At 42.6% G+C, this 19,570-nt stretch overlaps 1 protein-coding gene across 1 annotated transcript; it reads right to left on the reverse strand.

The window, feature by feature from the left end:
* Positions 1–527: 527 nt before the first annotated feature.
* casp9 (caspase 9, apoptosis-related cysteine peptidase) lies at positions 528–18,554 on the reverse strand. The gene is made up of 10 exons (XM_067970519.1): positions 18,453–18,554; positions 17,769–18,065; positions 16,007–16,247; positions 13,699–13,760; positions 12,429–12,605; positions 11,624–11,713; positions 7,818–7,968; positions 4,425–4,601; positions 3,332–3,441; positions 528–1,690 (listed from the first exon to the last, which is right to left on the reverse strand). Exons 2-10 carry the CDS (start codon positions 17,898–17,900, stop codon positions 1,583–1,585), a joined length of 1,248 nt encoding a protein of 415 aa, XP_067826620.1. The 5' UTR covers positions 17,901–18,065; positions 18,453–18,554; the 3' UTR covers positions 528–1,582.
* Positions 18,555–19,570: the final 1,016 nt, after the last annotated feature.

Genomic DNA, 19,570 nt, shown 5'->3' on the forward strand with positions numbered 1-19,570 from the left:
CTTTCTCATTAAAAATATTAAGCGAAAGAATTTCACTGTCGCTGCGTCCAGAGCTCAAGCTTCAGCATTCTTGTAGTCAGGAAAACCCTTCAGCAAATGAGTCAGTCTCCTTGAATCTGTGTGCTGAAGCTTGAGGGGGGGCTTCCAACTTGAAAAATCATGCAATGAGGGAATCCAGCATGCTACAAGTGGAATTGAAAATAAAAATTTATTGTACAAAATAATGATCCAAGTTATGTGCTACAAACAGAACTAGTGCTGTTGTACAACAAATATACTATGAAACAAAATGATGTTGCAGCGAGGGCTGGGCTACAGGGACATTATTTTCTGGGAGTCTTGTGTCGGTGAGGGATCCACAAAGAATGCAAATAATACCACAAACTGTGGTTGAGAGTGGGCCAATGGAATGGAGCACCTTCTCGTATAAATCTTTAAGAAGGATTTTTCTTTTTAAATAAAATACACCATTAATGACTTCTTTTGTGCCTGTGCAATAACAAAGTTACAAGTCATGGGAGATTAAATATTTTTACAAGTCTTCATAATTTATTTAATTCACACCATAACTGAAATATCAGACAGCTGTTGCAAATACTGATTTATTTTGTTATCTTGCCCTTTTCCTCCCCCTCTTGAAGGCACTAACTCCATGCTGGAATACAGTTCCATGGGGGCCAATCGCGCTCTAGTAACTTAGACATGAAAAAGGTCAGTTGGACAAGTGTAGACGGTGAGTATTGATGGGCTGTTCAAACATGAAGGGCACCACAACTGAGCTCAATCACGTCTTCATTCAACTTCCAGCAGGTGTCATGGACAGGGATCAACAGTAGGAACACTGGACAATTTTTATCTCCCTATCCCTGCGGGCTGAGACCAATTGTAGCACCCCTATTGCCACCTCAGGTAAGATCAGCTAACTCAGACACAAAGATCTACGTGGTCTCCATACCATTCTCACATCTTGATTGGGGCAAGGAAGAGCAAGGTGTTAATCAAATACAATTATCTTACATCACAATTCATCTCAGGGGCAGGGTAAGGCAAGATTAATTGACCATAATTGCCTCATGTCACCATCCACTGATCTTCAGTGGTCCCGTGTATTTATGTTCTACTGTGAACACGACTGTTCTTTCATCAATACAAATGTCCAATAGAGGCAGGTAAATTTCAGGTGTTGAAACCAAGCCCTGTTTTCTGTGACCCTAACTGAACAATTAAAGTGTCCTGAAGGAAAATTTAAATATTCTTCCTCCCCAAAAAGATGTTTTGTTTGTATGTATGAACAGAGTTGTATTAATGCTGGTTAGTACACTAATTATGCATTGAACAGTCATCCACACATTAAAATACATTCAATGATTAATCTGCATCCAACAGCCTCCACTACACTTCACAAATCTGATACAAATTTCTATGAGCTGCAATAGAAATATACAACCAGGAAGCCAGCAGCTGATCAGTACTCAGTGATAATTAATTCCTTTTAAAACCAGAGCACTGAGCTGTTTGAGATTTTTCAAAGTGAATAACACCAAGATGACAGCCCATATCGTCAGTCCATAATACGAAATGGTTACTTCTTCTTAAAAAAGTAAAGTCGTTTGCGAAGGAAGTTGAAGGAACCAGGGATTTGCTTGTACTTTCCTTGAGCTTTCTCATTTTCTGAAATGCTTTTCGTCACCTGAAAAACAGACAAATTCTGAACTACTTGCTCAAAATTCTCAACAGTACAACAAGAGGATGCACAGGCTTAGACGGTTCTGTATTGAAAATATACTGTTAAAAAGCCAAAATGCATGGCATCCTGAAACTGAGCCGTGGGAAGGTCTCAGATTTGATTCCTGGACTGTGCCGAGTTCCCTGATTGCAGCCCTGGTGGCAGGTGGGGTGCTGCAATTCAGCTCAGTGCTGCTGGATTAACATAGGGTCAACTGGTCAGGGCCCCTCCCCTAATCGCTTTCTGTGACCTGTGCCTGAAGTGCACCTATGTGGATGTTGGGCGAGGATAGGATCAGGCTCGACTGTGAAGCATCAAAGAGCCTGACAACACTCGCCAACACAGCTCCATACATGAAGAATGGCCACTCAGGCAAGGTGCCCAATACCTCTAAACCATATTCCAGCAAGATTAGTACCTTCAAAAAAAGAACTAGCGAGAAAAAAAGAAAAAATTATCAGCCTACTGAACCTGTTCCTGTTGACGTTCCAGGTACAAACTACATTTCAACTAACTGGTGTTGTTAATAGAATTTCAATAAAACTTAAACAGTCGGTGTATGAAATTTCCACACTGTGTCCACTTCAACTGTGAAAACATCCAGCAGTACAATTTATAGATTTTGTCCTTCTAAACTTGGGCTGTGTCTGGAGAGGACAATTTGAGCTGTATAACATTTAAGTACTGGTAGGCATAGGTCTATCATATGTAGTGGTAACGATGGGAGCATTTTGAGGGAAAGGAGTATTGCATTAGAAGAGTATCATGTATGAAGAACAACTGCTCCCTATAACATAGGGAGGGACATGAGGGACTCTAGTTACATGGATAGACTGGAGAAGCTGGGATTGTTCTCCTTGGAACAGAGAAGGTTGCGAGGAGATTTGATAGAGGTATTCAAAATCATGAAGGGTCTAGACAGAGTAGATAGAGAGAAACTCTTCCCATTGGCAGAAGGGTCAAGAACCAGAGGACATAGATTTAAGGTGATTGGCAAAAGAATCAAAGGTGATATGAGGAAAAACTTTTTTTTAAAAAAACACAGCGAGTGGTTAGGATCTGGAATGTAGTGCCCAGCCTTCAGCAGGGAACTGGGTAAGTACTTGAAAGGAAAAAATTTGCAGGGCTACGGGGATAGGGCGGGGGAGTGGGACTAGCTGGATTGCTCTTGCATAAGCCGGCTTGGACTTGATGGGCCGAATGGCCTCCTTCCATGCTATAACCTTTCTATGATTCTATTCTATATTGACACTAACATACCAAGTAAGTTTGATGAGAACAATGTACACTGATCAATTCAGAAACAGCTCTCTAGATTTGCATTATCCACAAACTGCCAGCATTACTGGTGGCAACAGAGAGAGTTTCCCCCTTTCCAAATTGTTGTTTTGATTCAGAAGAAAAACTAGTTTAAAAAGCTAATTCCAGTTAACAAAGATCTGACACAGAGCTGAGGTGTTGTCGCTTGTGACAGGTAAATGTGAATTTTTAAGCAAGTGAATCACCAGAACCTGTGCCAACTACAATGCAGTTTTCAGGTGATGACCCCCAAGTGTTACGTCTCAACCAGTGGTATTGTGCTCAGTTTAAAATAAAACAACTCACCCTTGTTAGGAGTGTTACTAGATCATCTGAATGAGCATATTCACTGAAAACTTGCACTAGAGCGTTCATGTACCAAGATCCCGCATTTTTATCTCTCCAGGACACATAGCCTAAAGGAAGGGTTCAAAAACATCTAAATAACCCATTGCTACTTGTCATAATAAGAGAAAACAATCTTAAATCACTAATCTGTTTGTGCAGCCCCAGCATTCAGTCAAGTTACACTCCCAATCACAGCCCACAATACAGTCACTGTGTAACTCTCAAAGTTGTGACTGCACATCCAAAACCCATCAAGTACTGGCCCAATAGCTGAGTACAGCAGGACAACCCAGTATTATTGCTGTTCCCCAGTGTCTCAGCAATTGCAAGCTACTCAGTATGGTTCACTAACTATTACACATAATATATATTATGAATATAATAGCAATATATTGTAACTAGAAAACAGCTGCAATAAGATAACTGCAAAAATAATAGATTTAAATGTATTTACAACCCTTTAATTAAATTACCTGGTACAAATCAGGAAAGGACTAGGAACTTTAAGGATCATCACTGGGAATACATCAAATGTAAACGAGCACTAAATATTTAGGCTCCACACCATAAGGGATACCCATCTGAGTAATACTGTGTTCTCTTCAATTTCCCTAACTTCCTTTCTAAACCACAATTTCCTTACAAATGTTATTTTTGGAAACTTAGTTTTTTTTCCCCATTAATATTATTTTTTCTTATAAGGTGGGTGTACAGCACAATCTTCTGCTGCTAATTGGTAAGAGATAGTAATCTCACTCAAAGAGGCTACTAAGTTGACTGAAGTGGGAGATGGAAAATGTCACAGTGCTGTAGTCGGGGTGCCTGAACTGGAACGTGCTTAATTGCCCAACAATAATATTCATCATTTTGATAAGTACGAAAATCACAAGAAAGGAATAAAAATAGAACAGCAAAAATTATATAAACTGACATGCATACTTTAGTTAGCTGCTTGAGCCCTGAAAAATGCAAGAGTGTTGACATTAACTTGGATGTGTACCTAACATGGATCACATCACTCGAGAGAGAGTAACTGGGCAAGTAAAGATACCTGGGAATGTAGAGTATGAAACCAAGATGTCACTGGGGGTTGGCAAGCTCGATACTGCATCTGGCTCATCTTCTGCTCGACGTGGAGTAGCGTCTGTCTGCAAGCTAATGGTATCATAGGGTATATCAGGAGCACTGTCCACCTCCTCAGCTGTCTCGAATCCTGTATCCTTCTGATCTGTAAGAATGAAAAAGTTTCACTTTAGTGCTGTGAAAGTACACAAACCTGTATATTGTGTCCTTCAGCTAACTCAGATGCCGAGATCCTCGCAATACTGCACCGCTCTTCCCTTTCTCTCTGCAGTGTTGGACTTTCTCACTCATGTTCTCTTTTACCCTCTTTCTCTGTCTCAATGCTGCACCGACCACTCTTTTCCAAGCAATGAGAGAAACAGAAGATCTTTTAGACAGAGACAAGTGAAACTGATAAAAAGCAGAAAGAGAAAAAGCACATAAGAAAAAAGGAGAGGATGAGGCAGGAGATGACCAAAGAGGTTGGGAGTAGTGAAAAGCAGCAAAGAATTTCAAAGGGAATTGGATAAGTTTTGAAAAAGGAGAATATAAAAGGATGTAGAGAAGGGCAAGGTAATGGGATTAAGTAGCTCAGGTTGAAGAACTAGCACCAGCATAACCATGATGGCCTCCTCCTGTACAATAATTTATATGATTCTATGAAAAAAAAAGGCAAGTGGTAATACAAATGCTATAAATTCAAAACATGTTTTCCCTGAATGCACACAATGGAGAATAAACCAAATATGGAAATAGGGTACCTTTCTTTAATTGTTCAGTTTTAGTGCCCATATTTTTTCCCCTCTTGGTGTGCTTGTAATGTGGAAGATGCATTAACAAGAGTAAAAAGGAACTGTCTGAATATGATACAAGAGGGCAGCACTAACCCAGTGACTTTACCATGTAATTAATACTGGAGGTGCAACTGTAAATTTTGTAAAGTCGTACTATGTCAGGGGCTGTGTCTTTCAGGAGAGAAGCAGAATATATATGACTCCAGCCACTCGAGTCTTCCCCCAATCCCCACTGACTTCAGTATTACTAGGGCTCCTTGGTACCACACTCAGTCAAGTACTGCCTTGATGTCAATGGCAGTCACTCTCACCTCACCTCTGGAATTCAGCTCTTGTGTCCATGTTTGGGTCAAAGCTGAAATGAGGCCTAAAACAAAGTGGTCCTGGCGGAATCCAAACTGAACATCGGTGAGCAAGTTATTATTGAGTAAGTCCCACACTGTTGACAACTCCTTCCATCACTTTACCGATAATTGGGAGTAGGTTAATTGGGAGGTAATTTACCAAGTTGGTTTTGTCCTGCTTTTTGTGGACAGGACTTCCCTGGCCAATTTTCCACATTATTGGGTAGATGGCAGTGTTGGAGCTGTACTGGAACATCTTGGCTAGGGTTGGGGCTATTTCTGGAGCCACAGGTCTTCAGCACTAGAGCCGGGGGCCCGTACCCTTTGCTATAGCCAGTCAGTCACTTCTTGATGTCAGGTGCAGTGAATAGAATTGGCTGAAGCCTGGCATCTGTGATGGTGGGGACCTCAGGAGCAGGTCGAGAAGGATCATCCACTGCACTTCCAGCTGAAGGTGGTTGCAAACACTGTAGCCTTGTCTTTTGTACACACATGCTAGACTTTACCACTGTTGAGGATGGGGGCGTTCATGGACCCTTCTCCTCCCGTTAGTTGCTTAATTGTCCACCACCATTCATGACTGGAGATGGGAGGGTTGCAGAGCTTTGACCTGATCTGTTGGTTGTGGGATTACATAGCTCTGCCCATAGCATGCAGCTTTCGCTGTTTAGCATATATGTAGTCCTTTGTTGTTGCTTCACCAGGTTGGCACCTCATTTTCAGGTTATGCCTTACGCTACCCCCGGCATGCTCTTCTGCACTCCTCTTTGAACCAGGAATGGTTATCTGACTTGATGGTGAAGCAGCGAGGGATAGACTGGGCCATGAGTTTACAAATTGTGGTGGTGTACAATTCCGCTGCCTACAGTCCCTCGTGGATGCCTAGTTTCGAGCTGCTGGATCCGATCTATCTCACTTAGCATGGTGGTAGTGCCACATGACATGATGGAGGGTGTCCTCAATGTGAAGTAAGGACATGGTCTGTACGAGGACTGTGCGGTGGCCACACCTACCAATGCTGTCGTGGACAGATGCACCTGCGACAATTAGATTGGTGAGGTCGAGGTCAAGCAGATTATTCCCTCGTGTTGGTTCTCTCACCACGTGTTGCAAGCTATGTCCTTCAGGACTCAGCCAGCTCGGTCAGTAGTGGTACTACCAAGCCATTATTGGTGATGGACATTGAAGTCCCCCACGCAGAGTACATTCTGTGATGTTTAACATGGAGGAAGACTGATTTATCAGCTGAGGGAGATAGGTGGTAATCAGCAGGAGGTTTCCTTGCCCATGTTTGACCTGAAGCCACGAGACTTCATGGGGTCCAGAGTCATTGTTGAAGACTCCCAGGGCCAGTCCAGGACCGTATACCACTGTGCCCCAGCTCTGGTAGGTCTGTCCTGCCAGTGGAACAGGACATGCCCAGGGATGGTGATGGAGGAGTCTGGGATGTTGGCTGATAATGACTAGGTCAGGCTGTTGCTTGACTAGTCTGTGGGACAGCTCTCCCAACTTTGGCACCAGTCCCCAGAAGTGAGGGCTTTACAGGGTCAACCGGGCTGAGTGTGCCTTTGTTGTGTCCTGATTTGCTGCCTAGGTCGCAGCTGAGTGGTCCTTCCCCTTTTATTCTTGTTATTCTTTGTAGCAATTGGATATAACAGTGGCTTGCTGGCCAGTTCAGAGGACAGTTAAGAGTCAACCACGTTGGTGTGGGTCTGGAGTCACATAAAGTCCAGAATGGGTAAGTACAGCAGGTTTGCTTCCCTAAAGGACACCAGTGAACCAGTTGGGTTTTTACAACAATCTGACAGATTCATGGACACTTTTACTGATACTAGCCTTTTATCCCTAGATTGTTTTTATAAAACCGAATTCAAATTCTCAATCTTTGATTCTGGTGGGATTTGAAATCACATTCTCTGGATTACTAATTCAGCAATATAACCACTACATTACTGTACCCCGATGGTAAATATTTTAGTGCTGATTTGAACACTGTTTCTAAGCCTGAGTTAAAGTACTAATCCATGCGAGCTTGGCAATAAGAGGATAACAGTGTACTCTAGAGATTCAAGCAAGAGACAGGACGGACTCTGGTTACTCTTACATAGCTGATTATTTGGATTAAATCTTGAGTATGGTAACTGGCCACTTAATTAAACGCCAATAGTAACTACATTGATTTATTTTTTAATGCCTCCAATAGGTAATCTATTTATATAACTCAGTAACAATTGTGGCACCTACCTCCGCCACAAGCCTGAATGAAGAATAATTTGGGCTTTTCACGCAGTGTCGGGCTGTGCAAACCATCAAAGAAGCTGACAATACGCTGAACTGATACTGTGGGACCCCCATCCACTCCGTAAACTGCACCAGGAAATTCTCTGTGTTGAGCCTGTGTACAGAAATACATCTATAGCTTTAAACATTATAACACCGCAATATGCATCCATACCTAGGAAATGCAGCTAATGTTAATGTTACTGAGGATAGGACTGAGGTACATCATTGGAGTGAGGAAGAAGAAGTTATACTCTGTATCTTACCCATGCTGTACCAGATCTGGCAGAGCTCGATGCTTCCAATAAGTGCATGAAATGGGAGAATATTCCATTTTCCAGCTCAAATATCCCTCAGAGCAACGAGCACAAAATTTCACACAAACACAAAGGGAAAAGAAAGGTTCTTGGTTCAAAAGGAGTAGTTGCTCTTACTCGTCAAATAAGGGGATACGCCACACACTAAAGGTACTTTATTTACACTGCCCACTTCTCAGTTAGTGCATTTGATTTCTCTATTTCTAAGCACTTCCACACCATGCACCATTTACCAGCTGAGGGGACAATGCAGCTTAAGGCAGCTCCTTGGAGAAAGTACACAGGGACATACCATGGTGAACTGATCTCTGACTTTTTTGTACCAGTTTTGGTTGGAAATTTTGTCATGGACAAAGCTCCCCTCCATTCTCTCATCAACTTAAGCAGAGATTCACTAACAAGTATAACGAAAGCCTAGAGGAGTATAGAAAGTACAGGGATGACGTAAAAAAGGAAACAAGGAAAGCAAAAAGAGGACATGAAAAAATATTAGCTAGTAAGATTAAAGAAAACCCAAAGATGTTTTATTAGTACATTAAGAACAAGAGGATAGCTAAGGAAAAGGTGGGACCTATCAGGGATGATAAGGGTAACTTGTGTGTAGAAGCAGAGGATGTGGGTAGGGTTTTAAATGAATATTTTGTCTCCGTATTCACAAAGGAAAGGGATGATCCGGACGTAGTAGTTAAAGAGGAGAGGTGTGAAATATTGGATAATGTAAACATAATAAGAGAGGAAGTACAAGAGGGACTGGAATCCTTGAAAGTTAATAAGTCACCAGGGCCGGATAGATTGTTTCCTAGGCTATTGAAGGAAGCCAGGGAGGAAATAACGGATGTTCTGAGGATCATTTTCCAATCCTCACTAGATACAGGGAAGGTACCGGAGGACTGGAAGACTGCAAACGTAGTACCATTGTTTAAAAAGGGTACGAGGGAAAGGCCGAACAATTATAGGCCGATCAGTCTTACCTTGGTGGTGGGCAAACTATTAGAATCAATACTGAGAGATAGGATAAACTGTCACTTGGAAAGGCATGGTTTAATCAGGGATAGTCAGCATAGATTTGTTCAGGGAAGGTCATGTCTTACAAATCTGATTAAATTCTTTGAGGAAGTGACAAGGAGGATTGATGAGGGTAGTGCAGTGGATGTTGTCTACATGGATTTTAGTAAGGCATTTGACAAGGTCCCACATGGCAGACTGGTCAGAAAGGTAAAATCCCATGGGATACAGGGGATGTGGCGAATTGGATCCAAAATTGGCTCAGTAACAGGAAACAAAGGGTAAAAGTCGATGGATGTCTTTGCGAATGGAAATCCGTTTCCAGTGGTGTACCACAGGGCTCAGTGTTGGGTCCCTTGCTGTTTGTGGTATATATTAATGATTTGGACTTGAATGTTGGGGGCATTGATTGGAAAATTTGCAGACGACACAAAAATTGGCCGTGTAGTTGATAGTGAAGAGGATAGCTGTAGTCTCCAAAAAATATCAATGGGTTGGTGGAGTACGCGGAAAAGTGGCAAATGGAGTTCAACCCGGAGAAGTGTGAGGTAATGCACTTAGGGAGGGCAAACAATAAAAGGGAATACGCAGTAAATGGGAATATATTGAGAGGGGTAGAGGAAGTGAGAGATCACTTGTGCACAGGTCCCTGAAGGTGGCAGTACAGGTAGATAAGGTTGTGAAGAAGGCATACGGAATGCTCTCCATTATTAGCCGAGGTATAGAATACAAAAGCAGGGATGTATTGATGGAACTGTATAAAACGCTGGTAAGGCCCCAGCTACAGGATTGTGCGCAGTTCTGGTCACCACATTACAGGAAGGACGTAATTGCTCTGGAGAGAGTGCAATTTACAGGAATGTTGCCAGGGCTTGAAAATTGCAGCTACGAGGAGAGATTGGATAGGCTGGGGTTGTTTTCCTTGGCGCAGAGGAGGCTGAGGGGAGACTTGATGAGTTGTACAAAATTATCAGGGGCCCCGATAGAGTAAACAGGAAGTACCTGTTTCCCCAGCAGAGAGTTCAAGAACTAGAGGACATAGATTTAAGCTGATTGGCGGAAGGATTAGAGGGGACATGAGGAAAAGCTTTTTTACCCAGATGGTGGCGGGTGTATGGAATTCGCTGCCCGAATTGGTGGTAGAGGCAGGGACCCTCAACTCTTTTAAAAGTACCTGGACCTGCACCTAAAGTGCTGTAAGCTGCACGGCTATGGACTGGGTGCTGGAAGATGGGATTAGAACGGACACCTGGTTGTTCTTCGAGCCGGCGCAGAAACGATGGGCCGAATGGCCCCCTTCTGTGCTGTATCTTTTCTATGGTTCTAAGTAGACAAAAAGCAGCATGCTCTTCCAAAACAGTTACCTCAGATCCATAGCAGCTGAAAGTTCAGAGTACAAGAGTTTGTACAGTACAAGTTTTAGCCCGTGGGTTTGAAAAAGACTACAGTGGTCATTTGGATTGTGTCAGTTGTGTTACTTACCACACTATGGAATGAAGAAAAATGGGCATTTTTTTTCATGTAAGTTCATCAGTTGTCATTTAACAATTTACATTTGTCAAAAGCACTTTACAGTTTTCCCATTCCAGTTAAACAACAAAAATATAAAATTTTCCTTATAAATGTCAAGATTTTAAGGTGCTTTTATTCTATAGCCTTTTATAATACTGTTGAAATTTGAATTCAAAAATCAAACTGTCCTTACATCTCTTTTCAGTCATTCTAGAAGCTGTAGGGGTCTAATAAATGTCATCCACCAGCACTTGTCATCAATGGAAAAATAAGCAAAATAACTGCAAATAGTGGAAATCTGACATACAATCATGTTGGAAATACAAATCTAGTCAGCAACTAAAAAGAGAAAAGAACAATTTTCCCCAAGTGTTAACTTGTCCTTTCTCTTTGATGGATACGGACAAACCTACTGTGTAATTCCAGCATTTTCTGTTTTTGCTCAGTTCTCCCCAAATGTCTTGTGTTAGGGTTCACTGTACTGGACTTTGCCGGCGACTCTGTCCTTTGCAGCAATACTAAAGGAACTATATGACCTGCAGGTCTTTGGGAAACCCAACATTTCCTCACCAGTGTAGCTGCTCAAAGGTTGTGCACAAACTTGTTTGTAAAATCCACCCATGGGCAGCACATCATAGACAGTGGTGTCAAATGTACATTTAGCACAGTCATTGTCATCACACAAGGCAAAGGTTTCCCAGTCAGGTTCACCAGGAACAGAATGGGAAAACTAGGATAGAAAAAGCAGAAAGAAAATGGTTGCTAGGTGACAGTAAAAGTTAAAAACAAAGAGAAAGACACCAAAACACACAAAATCAGAAGTAGAACAAAAAACAGGAAAATGGCACTCCTATTGTTTAAATATTACTGATTCACAGGACTATATTATGCCATGCAGCTACTGTATCTATTCCTGAAGTCAGCACTGTGACTCACCAGACTACCATGCGAAAGAATAACTACAACACAACAGTCGAAATTCGAATGGTCCTTGCCAGCCAGGCTCTCCAGCTCCGTCTCCATCATCTGTCGGAGTGAAACACATAACAGAATGAGGAAGCACCAACAATCCATGATGCAACATTTGTTAAAATTAAGACTTTCACAAATCAAGTCACCAAGGGGAACATGGAGTCACAGTGTTGTCGTTCAGTTTCGCTACAGCAGGTGAAAAGTGATTGGGAGTCAAAAGAGAAAGAAACCCATAAGGCAGCAGGTCTCTCTAAGGGCTTGTACCACATACAGTTTCTGGTATGGTTAAAGTCATTACATAAAGATTATGTCCAACTCCAAACTATTATGCAGAAGGGTCTGCCAAATTCTGGAGGTTAACAGCTAAGTTCTAGGAATAGAGATTTTGCACAATACATGATTTGGTACAGGTACCATATCAGCTTTCCAGACTGAAGTTTGCTTCAATGAAAATGCGAGAGATTGTACAAGACTCTTAGTAAATTTGGATGGGTATCTGTAACAGTGTGCGCGATGCATACAGTGGGGGAAATCGCTGTTTTGGTGGCCATGCTCAATAGTTCCCTTTCTCTGGTTCTTCAGAACACCTGTTAGTTCTGAACTACAGTTTTCTTATAATAGACCGAGCTATCCTTGCAATGTTGGGAATTCAGTCAAGGATTTGATCATCAATGTATCCTGATAGGTGGTGTTGCAGGGCTGTGCTGCACTCTACAGGCACAATATGGGCTATAATGACTAATCAAAGGTTGTGTGTGGAAATACTCACTTGTTTGGTCAGATTATTTTTAACAATAACCTCAAAGTGCAATTTCTGGAAGAGTTTTTGCACTTTTTCACAATCAATGTCAGAGCCTTCGCGACATCTCAAATCGCTGCTTGAATAGAAGTCCACATTGTTGATGATCAAACAACAGCCACAAGGATCAGCGACCATTTTATAAATCTAGAGGTAGGCAAAGGGAAAGATGAAATCCACAGAAACTGATACTGGTTCCTGAACAGATTCTGAATATGGAAATGCAATTTCCCCCCTAATACAGTCTCTTTTTGATAATTCAATGTTGTTTCTTAGCACTGAAAATTTTAAATGATCCAACAACTTAAATTAAGCACCATAAATCTAGAAAAGAGAAGACTGAGCGGTGACCTGATAGACCTCTTTAAAATTATGAAGAGGTTCGATAGGGTAGATGTAGAAATGATGTCTCCACTTGTAGGGGAGTCCAAAACTAGAGGTCATAAATATAAGATAGTCACAAATAAATCCAATAGGGAATTCAGGAGAAACTTTTTATTCAGAGAGTGGTTAGAATGTGGAACTCGCTACCACATGGAGTGGCTGAGGCGAATAGCATAGATGAATTTAATGGAAAACTAGATAAGTACATGAGGGAGAAAGGAATAGAAGGATATGTTGATAGGGTGAGATAAAGTAAATAGAGTGAGAGGAGGCTCGTGTGGAGCATAGACACTGGCATAGACCGGTTGGGCCGAATGGCCTGTTTCTGTGCTGTAAATTCTATGTAATGCTAAGTAAATAACACAGCAAAGTGGAATTTGGTGATTTAAAAAAACAGAATTACCAGATACGTTGAATTAAGCACTTTTGAATTAAGAGAAGTAGACTGTATCAGCACACAAATTGATGTCTTATTTTGTTGTTTTAAAAAATATCTTTTTTGAGAATGGGAAATCAAAGTGATGGATATCAGTGATGGGGAATGGAACACTCAAGATCTACCAGGTCAGGAACAGCAGGTGCAGGGAAGCAATTTAAAAATCGATAGAATCTCATGTCCCAGGGTAAAAGAACTGCATGGTTACCAGCCAGTCCTCATTTTAAAATCTTAACAAAGTATAAATTCCATCCATGTGTGGGTACTTTGTTGGTTTGGGTTTGTATATACAGGGCTTCTGCATCAACTATATTAGCACAAATCCAACTTGGGACTGAATAATCCGCCACACCAGCCAAAATCCTATACAAAACCCAAGGAGTAAACAGCTCGTACAGACACTGTGAAATAAACACTCACCATGTCATCCTGTCGTTCTTCTGTAGTTATTTTTTTAGGAACAAAGAGATCAGTGTCTGAGCCTGAAATAGGAGGACAGAATATTGTGATACACCTCCCTCCATATAAACTCTCCTAGTCACATTCTCAGCCTCCTCCTCCTCCTCGGCCTCGCCATCTCACATGGTCTCATGCCATCTCCAACCATTTTCTTGTATCCCTCACCACCCACATACCCCATCCCCTTCCAATCCCACTTCCTTCTGCAGCCATCCCTGGAAAAAAACTCTTCTTCCAGTCAATTTACAACTGTACTTTCAAACTTCCAACTGCCTGGCCTTTGACCTTCCATCTGCCACAATATTTCAGCAGTTGTCGATCTGCTTAATACTCCACCTTTTGATACCCTTATCCCCAGTAAAACCTTTACTCTCGCCCATCCTGATCACTTCCCCTGGTACAGCCCCATCTTCACTCCCTCAAGTCCAAGTGATGCAGATGTGAGTGACTTGCGCACAACTGGTTTAAGCATCCATCACAGGATCAGGCTTCACTCTCCTCAGCTAAAACTGCCCACTGGAGTGCATAGATAACCTCCGGCTTCTTTTCTCAATTAATAACTGTCTCCTGAAACACCCTTCCACTGTCCCCTCAAGCCTCGCCTCCTACAAGTGCTAGGAGCTCATGGACTGTCACTAAAGCGGACCATCCATTCAGCAACCTCCGCTACCTTCACCCCCAAAGCCAAACCTTCCCCCAGGTTTCCCCTGCCATGATCCTGCTTCTTCCTGAAGTTAGTCTCCTATCTCCCCCTCATGTGCTCTCCGAGCTGATTTTATCCATGTGTCCCACCTCCTGCTCCCTTGACCACATCCCAAGAAATAGCTGACTATTCAACTTCTCTTCCTGGCCCTAAAGCTAGCTGACATTGGAAGCGGTTTCCTCTCCATGGGTACCATTTCCCCTACTTTTCAAAACTGGCTCAAAACAACCACCCTTAATCCTTAGGTCCTTGCAAACTACCACACCAGCTCCAATTTCCATTTCCCCTCCAAAATCCTTGAACTTGTTGCCTCAGGAATCCATGCCCATCTTTCCGACAAATTTGAATCTCTCCAATCAAGTTTCCACCCTGAAACAGCCTTAAACAGAGTCACAAAAGACATCCTCCGTGACTGAGGTGCATTGTCCCTTCTCGGCCTCTGCAGCTGTTGACACAGTCCTCACACTATCCTCCTCCAATGCCTCTCCTCTGTTGTGCAGCTCTGTGGGACTGCTGTCTCTTGATTCTTCTCTTACCTATCCAATGGTCGCCAGAGCATCTCCAGCAATGTCTTTCTTCCCATCCCCACACCACTGCCTCTGAAGTCCTGAGGTCTATCCCCTTCTCTTCCTCATCTACAAGTTGCTCCTTACCGACATGATCCAGACATGGGGTCAGCTTCCACACGTATGCTAATGACACCCAGCTCTACCTTTCCACCACCTCTCTCGACCCTTCCACTGCCTCTGTGCTGTCGGATTGCCTTACCGATATCCAGTCACGAGCCGCAATTTCCTCCAATTAAACACCGGGAGAAACAAAATCATCATTTTTGGTCACTGCCACTAACTCTGTACCCTTGCCAACGATTCCATTCCCTTCTCCAGCCAGTGTCTCAGGCTAAATCATACTGTTCACAAACTCTCTATTCTATTTGACCCTAAGCCGAGCTTCCGATCCTATATCCTTTGCCTGCTTCCACCTCTGTAACATTTTCTGCAACTGGAGGCAGGCACTTACATCCATGCCTTTGTCACCTCTAGACTTGACTATTCCAATGCTCTCCTGGCCAGCCATCCATCTTCCACACTTTGTAAACTTCAGCTCATCCAAAACTCTGCTTCTCCTATTGTATCCCACACAGGTCCTGCTCACGTATCACTCTTGTTCTTGTTGACTTATATTGGCTCCCAGACCCTCAATGCCTAAAATTTAAAATGCTCATCTTTGTGTTTAAATCCCTTCATGGCTTTGCCCCTCCCTATCGCTGTAACTTCCACCAGCCCTACAAGCTACACCCCCAGAACTCTCTTTTCCTCCGACTCAGCAGCTTGAGCATCCCCCCCCTCGCCACCCTACCGTTGGAGGCCGAGCCTTCAGTCCTCTAGGCCCCACACTCTGGAATTCCCTGGTCAAACACAATGGCTGGGACTCAGTCACAAGCTCTGTAGCTACAAACTGGTCCTGAAATGGACACTAAATAGTAGCCAGAACAGGGTTAAAGTAAATCCATTACCACCAAGCTACCAATTTCTTAAAGAAAACACAACCAGATTCCTTACATACATTGGACTGGGTGAGGAGTCCAGGTCTCCTGCTGTACAGGTTTGTATCCTTTCCAGGGCTGGACTGGATTAACAGAGGTGGAAGAGCTGGTTTGGATGGAGAGCCCCTCTTTCAGTAAACCAACAAGCTCATGTTGCCCGGTTTCCTCCAGACTCTCCAAAAAAGCAGGGAATGCTCTTCTCCCACGAGTCTGCAGATCAATTACCAACCGACGGGCTTGGTCCCTGCGTGTGCCTGATTTCTACAGTCAAAAAAAATTCTGTGAACTACATTTTGACTATGATCATGTAAGTACGGTAATTTCAAACTAAGCAACATTTGTACATAGTCACAATGTTAGCTGGCATTTGGTTTATTGAAATGTCTAATCTTCCAGAGTTCTATCATGTCAAAGAGAAACCAAAGACAGATTTCAGGCAGTAATAGGAAACAGTAGCCAAAATGTCTTGCAAAGCTTCAGCACATACAGAGTCCAGCTTACTACAACCTATATAAACCTTCAGATTCTGCAATTCTTATCCTAAACTGTGGCTGACTAGGTCACAAACACGATGCTTTTCCACTCCCTCACTCTCCCGATTGTTCTCCTGTCTTCTTGGACACGTCCTGACTCAATATTGTCCCCACCAACAAACATGCAATTTTGACCGTGGAAAGCTTATTTGCTCTTCCCCTCCCCTAAGGACAATTGTGTCACCACGTTATAGCCCCATTTGAGATTAACTGATAGCACAGAGCGGGGGTTAAAAACAGGACCTTTATAATTTTTTGGCTCAGTACCACACGATGCAATGTATTTCCCCACAAAATATGATTTAAAAGCTATTTAAACATGTAGAGCTAGGTTTCATTTTCAACCCTGGAGTCTTTTGCATTTACAACGATGGAACAAAAATCACTACAGGGTTTGACCCTGGTACTCTGATATGCAATCGTGTCGAGCTTTAATATTCTGTCTCCGCGTTGGTTTTTGGCCAGAGATTCAAATTTAAGAGATGTGGAAAGTAGCTTCATAATGGAGGGCAGGACTGTGAAGGCACAAGAAAATAGATTTGTTTAGGTCTTACACATAAAGTAGTAAATATAGATGAGAAAATAGGGAAGAAACAAGGCAAGCAGGCAGAAGTTCTGAAAACATTTTATTCAAACTGACTTGATTCTCTTGAAGCAATTAGACTTCCTGTATGTAAATTATTTTGTTGTACAGTATCAGTTGCAGTGCCTAATATTTGATACAGCAGTGCACAAACAATTAATATGAACAGTTAATACACAGGCAGTTAATTATTGCAAGATCCAAACAGGAATGTTTCCCAAGCTATTTGGAGTGTGCGACTGTATATCAAAACAGGTTCCGATCTTAAAGCAAAAATAAGTAACACTTACTATTTTTATGTAATTTGCCTAGCATTTGTTGTACTTCTTGCAGTTTTCATATTAATTGCAATTTTTAAAATATATATATTTATTTTTCTTTGATACCATGCTGGGATTCCACAGGTGCCAGCTGACTGCAGGTGCCTCACCTGCCCAAGGGCCCATTCTCCATATAAGAGCCGAGACACGGACTGGGATATTCAACTGCGAGCAGCATCACAGTCGAGCCCAATTTCGCTCTTCGCCAGCACCCAGTTTGTGACACTCAGTCCCAGCGAGAGTCGGAGCATTTGGCTGGAGATGGAGGAGGAAAAACCTGACCGATTGACCCCGCTGACCTCCCTGCCCGGGACCCTCGCTGACCCGGATTCTCTCCCTTTCACACCTCGACTTCCTCTATCATGTCCTCGGTGAAAATTCCTTTCGCCACCAGAAAATCATAGAGAGGTTCGGGTCGCAGTTTTGTCACCAGTTCCACGCGATGTTTCTGGAGAAGTTTTCTCTGACACTCGTCCATCTTGACACAACTCCGAGCGAGCGAGCGGAGCGGAGCGACTCGAGCCGCTGGTCCGGCGCGCGACCTTCGACCCGCCTAAAATGGCGGCCGAAAGACTTCCGGGCCCCACTTTTTTCACAGCGATCTGGAGGAGTTTGAGTCTCCCGGCAGAGGCCTTGAGTCCTCCTGAAAGAGAGAGCGAGCAAAACATGACGGTAATGAGAGGAAAATAATATTGAAATACAAGCCAACTCCGAATACAGGCTTAGGACCAAGGTCATTGCTTTTACAAGGGCAAGGATGAGGAAGACCTGTCGGCTCATCTTTAATTCATCCACCCAGACCAACCCTACATTCTTCGCATTGCTGCATCTAGTTGTTTCTTAAATTATTCCAGACTTTCTGCCTCCACCACTCTGTTCCAAGTGTTGATCTCACTGCACGAAGAACTAACTCCTGATATCGGTCCTAAAGTTTCCTTTTACTAGTTTGAATCTGTCTCCTTGTCCTCTTCCCATATTTTAAAGTAATATTCTGCATTAACCTTTTTCATACCATTCACTATAAGATTACCTCTAATTTAGAGGCTGGAAGCCTATGTCTCTCCAGTCTTTCAGCCTCATTGCTTTTCTCTATATTCCCAAGCACTCAGTGATCAGAACTGGACACAGTCCTCGAGGTGTGGTCTGACCAGAGCACTGTACAGTTTAACCATGACTTCCTCTGATTTGTTTTGATTACATGCTTCAATATTCTATTGGCTTTGTTCATTGTTGCTCTGCATGGCTGGACATGTTGAGTCCACTAAAACTGCTAATTCTCTTTCAACTTCATTCTTAGCTATTTTAACGTCATTCATGAAGTCTGTATGTTGCCCATATTTCCTTCCTCTGTGCAGCACTTTACACTTGTCTGCAATTATTTTTCTACCTTTTTTTCAGCCAACTCACACATTTTGTTTATTCGTTTTCTAGTTTCTGAGTTGCTTGATTTGATTCCATTGCTCCTTTTAGATTTGATATTGTTGACAAATTTAATCAGTTTGCATTGAGGTTCTGAATCCAAGTCGTTGATGTACCCTAGAAACACCAGTGGTCCCAACGCGGAGCTCTGGGGCCCCTCAGTGCTTAGCCCCTCCCCCCACCTCTGACATTAGCCCTCTAACTTTCCAACCTCAGCCAGCTTCTTATCCATACTCAAGTTTTGCCCTGAACCTTCAGAGCTTTGAGCTTAATTAGTAATCTTTCGTGTGGAACTTTGTCCTTTGGAAGCCGAAGTACACAACTGTGGGATTACCACAATTACATAGAGTTGTCACTTCCTTTAAGAAATCAAGGGAATTGATCAGGCAGGATCTCCCCCATCTTGAAGCTATATCAACTGCTGTTAACTAGGTGGTTGTTGTACAAATAATCCTCACGTTTACTCTTAATAATTAATTCCATGTTTTATGAAATTGTAGACTAATGAGTCTGTAGTTGCCTCTGTCACCCTTGAATATGGGGAGGGAGGAAGCCTCCGAGAGCTTGTAGATTTCAAATAAAAATCATTGGACTATAACTTGGTGTTGTAAAATTGTTTACAATTGTCAACCCCAGTCCATCACCGGCATCTCCACATCTTGAATATGGGCACCACGTTAGCTTGTTTAATGTCTCCATTGTGTATTGACTTCCTCATAATTGTCGGTG

The sequence above is a fragment of the Heptranchias perlo genome, chromosome 32 (genome assembly GCF_035084215.1).
Source record: "Heptranchias perlo isolate sHepPer1 chromosome 32, sHepPer1.hap1, whole genome shotgun sequence".
Taxonomy (NCBI): Eukaryota; Metazoa; Chordata; class Chondrichthyes; order Hexanchiformes; family Hexanchidae; genus Heptranchias; species Heptranchias perlo.